The sequence below is a fragment of the Lichenostomus cassidix genome, unplaced genomic scaffold (assembly GCF_008360975.1).
Source record: "Lichenostomus cassidix isolate B80296 unplaced genomic scaffold, HeHo_3.0 HiC_scaffold_43, whole genome shotgun sequence".
In the NCBI taxonomy this organism is placed as follows: Eukaryota; Metazoa; Chordata; class Aves; order Passeriformes; family Meliphagidae; genus Lichenostomus; species Lichenostomus cassidix.
This window is the reverse complement of record NW_028147635.1, coordinates 2,235,521-2,242,231: the sequence shown is the minus strand read 5'-3', so window position 1 is coordinate 2,242,231 and position 6,711 is coordinate 2,235,521. Positions and strand designations below refer to the sequence as shown.

Sequence of the window (6,711 nt, the reverse complement as noted above, 5' to 3'; positions counted from 1 at the left end):
AACTGGGTGTCAGGTTGTATCTGACTTTGTCAGCACTTTTCCTTGTATTATTTCACTTATTTTTAATTTCAATCTTGACTTGTGATCTCCCATTGGTTTGTTTTCAAGCCAATACGCTCATGAGCAACATCCCACCCAAACTTCTGCTGCAATGTGAGTCCTCTGGTCCAAAAGGTGCAGACTCTCCCAAACTGAGGCCAGGCTGCTTCCATCCCAGGAGCAAGGACTTTCTCTCCCTTGCAAGGCCTTTACAGCTTTAACTCTTTATATGAGACTCCCACTGGATCACAGCTTCCTCCAGGCATCCACCTGCTCCTCTGGCATGGGCTGTGGGTGGATCTCTGCACCCCTATGGACTCCACAGGCTGCAGGGTGACCACCTGCTCCCTCCATGGTCTTCACCACAGCTCATCTATGAATGTACTGAGGTAGCCCTGAATTCCCTCATCCAGACCATCAGGAGAGGCAAGGAACAGGATCATCCTGGAGGATTCCAGGCATTCCATGGAGCCAGATTTCAGGCTTATGGCTGTCTCATCTCTGGGTGTCCCTGAGACCATGGGTGTCCTGATGGATCTGATTTTCTCCCTGACCCCAAATTCTCCTATTCTGGATGCTGTTCAGGGGTAAATGAGCTCCTCTGGCTGATTCCCATGACTGTATGTGGTGTGATGATCCTGGCTGGATTCCTGATGTCCCCCAAATCTGTTACATCCCTCTCCCCTCCACACCTGGGTTGGGAAAAAATACGAGGAAAGGCTCCTGAGTTGGGATAAGGGCAGGAAGAGATCCTGTATGGATTCTGGGCAAAGGGGAGTCGACTGGGGGATACTAATCGGATTTATCCCCCGTCAGAATCAGAGCAGGAAAAATGAGAAGCAAAACAAATCCTAAACCACCTTTTCCCAACCCCTCCCTCCCTCCCTCCTGGGTCTCACTTTATTCCCAATTCTCTCCCTCTTCCCTCCCAGTGGCTCAGGGAGACAGGAATGAGGGTCATGGTCCACCCCAAAGTTTCTCACAGAAGGTCTTGTTTAGTCACAAGGTGCAGAAAGAACCCTCAACACTCCCATAGACCCCCAAACCCACCAGAAGCCCCCAGGCTTTCTGAACTCCTCCAAGAGGAGCCTGGGAGGGGTTGGATCCAATCCCAACCCCAGATTTTGTCAAGAGTTTATGTGTAAAGGATTATACAGGTGCAATTGAACCTTTATCTAACTTTGTCCCACAGGGTAAAGGATGGCAAACCCAATATATTTATATAAATATATATGATAATGCCTAGACATAAAGATCTTAATGAGAATTATTTACTACACACTATAGGAGCTATAACAACTCTTACAATATACATACTGTGGAGCAATATTGAAGCAATCGTATTAAAGCAATTACAGTAAAGCAAACCCAATTATTAAGCAGATTTATGTCACTCCCCCAGAACAACGCCCATGGGAAAATCTCTGGCTCAGCCTCAAGGAGTGACCTTGAGGGGTGTCCCCACTGCAGGGAGGACTCTCCACACTCCTCAAGAATGGAAATGTCAGGAGACACTGCTTTTACAGCCTCAAGTGCTGCCCTGTCAGTCAGATGTGCCCAGGCTGTGCCAGCTCAGCAGCTCTGGAGAAGTTCCCAGTGGTGTCACTTGGTTGTTCCTTTCTCCAGGGATTCTTCCAGCTCTGCCACATCTTCAGCTCCCTCTCAGGATGCTGAAATTTGGGATGGAGGAGTCAGGCTGCTTTCAGCATTACTCATCCCAAAAGCAGTGTGACACCCCCTTTCTTCATTCTCAACAGGGGGCATTGCAAACAGGGAATTGTTGGAGTTGTTTGATCTCATTCCAGGCACAGCATCTTTCCACAGGACAGCCATGAGATGTCCCTGCCTGCTCTCCCACCCCTTTTCCTCCCTCTCTCACCTCCTTCCCATTGTCCCCACAACCACTGCTTCCCCCACAGCTTGTTTGGAATTGTCCCCCCAACATGCTGCTGAGTTTTGGGGTCTCAGGCCTTTCCTGCTCAGTTTGAGAGTCCAAAGCCCTCTCTTTTTCCCCCTCTTCTCCACCTTTTCCAGCGTGCCTTAAATCCCCAGCCCGAACCCTCTGATCTTGGTTTGGGGGATCCCACCCTTCTTTTTCTCCCTCTCCCCCCATGTTTCCCATCGTAACCTCCCTCTTCCTGTGCTCCCTGCTCACCCAAGTTCCCTTGGCTCTCAGCACCACCCTACAGCCCCAGCTACCCCCACAACCCCCATCCCCAGCTCTGGGCAGCTGCTGACACCACAAAAGCAGCCATGCTGTGTCGTGGGGGTCCAAGGTCATCCAGTGCTGCTTGATGCTATCAGAAGAAATGACTGGACAGAGCAGGTGAGACTGTTTGGAGTTTAAAGTCAACAAATCTTCCCTCTTATCAATGAATTTCTGATGTTAGTCTCTGTCCTGATGCATGTTCCTGCTCCTGCATTCATCTAGGTGCCCATGGGCAACCAGGAGATGTGGAGACCACCAGCCAGGTGTCTTCCCAATGCAGGCCACCAGGAATGTGAGTCACCAAGTCTCTGCCCAGTGTGGGTCCTCCCATGGGGGACAGAGTTGGAGAAGCCCACAAAGCTCTTCCTGCAGTCGGGGCGCTTGCAGAGCTTCCCTCACTGGTGGATCCATTGGTGTCTGGTCAAGTTAGAGCTCCAGGAGCAGCTCTTCCCACACTGGGGACACTTGTAGGGCTTCTCCCTGGTGTGGATGCACCGGTGGGTAATGAGGTTGCACTTGTGCTTGAAGCGATTCCCACAGCCGGGGCAGCGGAGGAAAGGCCTCTCCTCTGTGTGTGGCTGCTGATGCTTGAGGAGATCCAAACTGGTCCGGAACTTCTTCCCCCACTCAGAACACTCATAGGGCCATTCCCCAGTGTGGATCTTCTGGTGGGAGACCAGAGTGGACCTAATGGTGAGGCTCTTCCCACATTCCAAGCAGGTGAAAAGCCTTTCCCCTGTGTGCACACGCCGGTGGGCTATGAGGGAGGGGCTGTCTCTGAAGCTCTTCTCACAATCCCCACAGTTGTAGGGCCATTGCAGTTCCCCTCTGTGGGCCTTCTGGTGCAAGACCAGGTGGGAATTGACGGTGAAGCTTTTCCCACATTCCGAACACTTATAGGGCCGCTTGCCCATATGCACCCACTGGTGGTAGAAGAGGTGGGAGCCATGGTTGTAGCTCTTCCCACATTCCCCACACTCAAAGGGCCGTTCCCCCATGTGCATCCAATGGTGGGTGAGGAGGCTGGAGAACGACCTGAAGCCCTTCCCACACTCCATGCACTTGTAGGGCTTCTCCTCCCTGTCATGGACCCCCAGCTTTGACCTCTGCCTGGATCTCTGGCCATCTTTCCTGCACAGGGTTGGTCTTTCCTTCTCAGAGCACCCTCGGCTGGATTTGGAGCCTCTCCTTGTGCAAGATCTCCGGGGCTTTTCCTCCCCCTTGGCTTCCCGTGCTGTGGAGCTGCTCAAAACAGCCTCTTCCACAAGGTTCTGATGGGGATATTTATCCTCCTTGGTCTCCAACATCAGCTCACTGCCTGGGGGAGGAAGGACAAGGAGAGGATTTGGGATTTGTCTCCATGCCAGAGGGAAGGGGAAGGAGATCCCCCAGTCTGTTCCTGGCAGGATGGTGGTGGCTGTGGGGTTGTCCTGCAGCCAGGGGCAATGCTGGCATGCAAGATAGAGGAGAAGAGAGGGAGAAAGGGGCAGTGACTTCCTCCTCACCTTTCTGGCTGTCCTGGGGCATCTTCCTCTTCCTCACAGTCCTCTCCTCCATTTGGCCAAGGTTTGGGAATGAGAAATCCTGTTGTGGGGAAAAATACAAGGTATGAGCACCTTGGGTTCCTCCTGCCCAAGTCCACATCTAGAAGTCACTGGGCATCAGGTGTCCACAAAAACTGCCAAAACACCAAGATTCAGTTGCCCAAAATACACAAATCACCAAGATGCAGCAAAAACACCCAAGCAGGAGTTTCCCTTCTCTGTTGTGTGCACTTAGGGCTTTGGGGGGTCCCTCCTCTGTGAGCCACTGCAGGTCAAGCATGTACTGGTGTTGCCCCTCCCTGGGCTGCTGGGGGTCCTGGGAATCCCAGAGATCCCCCTCTTCTGGGCACCCCAGTTTGGTGTAACAGGGCTCCCAGGGGTTACCCCTGTCTGGCATCCTGTTTCAGGGACCCAGGGTACCCATGGACCCATGGGTATCCTTTGTCCATGCTTCCCACATCTCCATGCTGCCCGGGAGTCCCCGGTGGGGTCAGGCACCTGGCAGTGGTCAAGAATCCCGCTGGGAGTGGTCAAGGACACCCAAAACCTGCCGCTGAGGGGGATTTAGGAGACCCCCAAAGGGAGGAGACCACCTAAGGGGTCACGAGCACTTTTCAAGGGCATCTCCACCCTCCTCAAAGGCATTGGGGGACAAAACCTCATGAACCCCAGCAATGGGGGTGCCATGCTGAGGTGAACCAATTCACCAATTGCATGAAATCCATCCCCAGCTGCATTCAAGTTCCCGAGGCAAGTGTTGCCTGTGCCCAGCTCAGGAGCACAGTGATGCCGCAGAGAGCTCAGCATCAGCAGGGCTGGAGCTGGCAGGGAGCGACCGAAGAGCTTGGGCTCTGTGCCCAGGGGCTGCAGGGCTGTGAAGAAGAGAAAGAGCCCAGAGGAAGCCCTGTGTACCCCCACAGGGACCCCCGCGTCCCCCCCAGCCCACGCTCCCCACTCCCCACTGTGGATCTCATCCAGCGGCTCTATGCTCTGCTCTCTTGGCAGCCACGCCCAGCCCTGGGCACAGAGCTCCGCCAGCTCCTGCTTTTCTCTCTCACAACCCCCCAGCTCCCCCCGCCCCCCAGCCTCCACATAAATAGTTTTGGGGTTATTTCTCCTTGGATTGATTGATTTTACATTTTTATTTGCTTTTTCTCACGGTGTTTTAACCATCCAGTCAGTGGCAGAATGTCCCTTAACATGGAACTCTGTCGTGCTGCCCCTTTTTCTGAAGTCTTAAAACACCAGATCCCAAGAGAGGAACAGCTCTGCAGACACCCAGGGAAGTGCAGGAGGAGGGGCAGGAGCTGCTCCAGGCCCCGAGCTGTACTTAGCCTTCCAGTCCCTCCCAGTCCATTCCCAGTCCACTCCCAGACATGCACCCTCTCTCCCAAACCCTCCCAGCAAACCCTCAGTCCTCTCCCATTGCTCTCCAGTCCCTCCCAGTACATTCCCAGTACCTCTCAATGCCACCCCGCCCTCCACCCCCTCTATCCCAGTGCCTCCCCAGTTCATCCCAGTGTCTGCCCCCTCTCTCCCAGTGCCCCCAGCGTGTCATCTTGCTGGTGCCATCGAGATCCCAGCTGGCCCCGGCCGCTTGCTCTGCTCCGCGGTGGATTTTTCCAGGCATTCCCTAGAGCCTCTGAGCAAGGCGGCCACTGAGCCCAGCTCCGTGGGCAGGGGGGCACGGGGAGCCCAAGGCCTCTTTGCCATCGCTTCACCCTCTTTCCCTCAGCCTTTGCCCTGCGAGCCTGGCTCGTCTCAGTCCCCCAAGCACCGCCACGGCCGGGCTGTTCCCCTCGGAGCCGCTGCGGACACGGCGCCGGCCCGGCCACACGGACCCACTGCGCCGGCCTCAGCCCCGAGCAGAGAGCTCTGCCCGGGGGGCTCCCGGCCAAAGGCGGCGGCTCCGGGCTCGGGCAGCCACTCGCAGCTCCCACAGCCCGCCCAGGGCCGCCCTGCCCGTGCCGGCGCTAGGTCAGCGCTGCCCGTACCCACACGCCTTTAAACCGCGGGGTATGGGCACAGCCAGAGAGGGGCAAGGACAGGGCTGGGTCAGAGCAAAGCTCCTCACCCCTGACAATTCCCCGCTGGCCCCTCGCTCCTGCAGCGCCCCGGCCTCGCTGCGTGCTGCTGGCACCTCCGGCTCCCTCCCGGACTCACTCTGATCAAGTCCCTGCTTTGCAGGAGAAGCCAAGGTAGCAGCGGTTTGCAGCTCCTCATCAGCACGGAGGGGGGAGAGTGAGAGGAAAGCTAATGTCTTTACAAATAACTCGCTGGGTGAAGGTATGGGTGTTAAGGTCTTTAAAATGGGTCTTAATGTGTCTATTGACTTTGGGCAGCAGGTGTGCGGCAGAACCCAGACAGCCTGACTCCTACAGAAAGAATGAAACAGGGAGCCCCAAATATATTTCGTGTGAGCTCCAAATATCCCTCCCCGCTTCAAAAAAACCGCCCAGGATATTTGGGACGAGCTCCACCCCCCTGCTCACCTGCGCGATGCGGGGCGAGCGATGCTCCTGGGACGAAGGTGCTGCAGATACAGAGAGCGGTGAGCGCACGTCCTGTCTCCTCTCCCTGCTCCTCCTTCTGCTCTCGCACCTCCTCCTGTATCCCTCCTCTTCCTCCCGCTCCTCCTCCTCCTCTCCTTCCTCCTCCCGCTCCCCCTCCTCATTCTGCTCCTCCTCCCTCTCCACCCCTGCGGGTCAGGAGCTCTCGGGTGAGCGGTATCTTTATTATACTCTACATATATTTCTGCTAAGCACTCAGTCCCTGGCAGCAGGTAGCCATATACCTGAATCAAAAGAAAAGGGGAAAAAAACCCCAAAGGAAAACAGTCTTTGTCTCGAAAAGCAAGTACGTGACAATGAGAGCAATTTTAACAAAATCAAGACCGTACTTAAACATCTAATGGGTGAA

The 6,711-nt window shown here is 55.1% G+C and overlaps 1 protein-coding gene across 2 annotated transcripts; it reads right to left on the bottom strand.

Annotated features, from left to right (window-relative positions):
• Positions 1-1,202: 1,202 nt before the first annotated feature.
• LOC146421145 (uncharacterized) lies at positions 1,203-6,394 on the bottom strand. 2 transcript variants are annotated; one of them, XM_085047598.1, is made up of 3 exons: positions 6,285-6,394; positions 3,754-3,832; positions 1,203-3,566 (listed from the first exon to the last, which is right to left on the bottom strand). In XM_085047598.1, the coding sequence occupies exons 2-3, from the start codon at positions 3,803-3,805 to the stop codon at positions 2,644-2,646; spliced, it is 975 nt and encodes a 324-aa protein (XP_084903724.1). In that variant the 5' UTR covers positions 3,806-3,832; positions 6,285-6,394; the 3' UTR covers positions 1,203-2,643. The 2 variants fall into 2 exon arrangements, with proteins under 2 accessions (XP_084903724.1, XP_084903723.1); XM_085047597.1 differs by lacking the exon at positions 6,285-6,394 and having other exon boundaries at positions 3,754-3,968.
• Between the last annotated feature and the right edge of the window lie 317 nt (positions 6,395-6,711).

Excerpts from the sequence above, each read along its gene's own strand:
- LOC146421145 (XM_085047597.1), bottom strand. The coding sequence starts at position 3,892 with ATGTGGACTTGGGCAGGAGGAACCCAAGGTGCTCATACCTTGTATTTT. Across the intron at positions 3,567-3,753 it reads GCCCCAGGACAGCCAGAAAG|GCAGTGAGCTGATGTTGGAG; the intron begins GTGAGGAGGAAG and ends TTCCTCCCCCAG.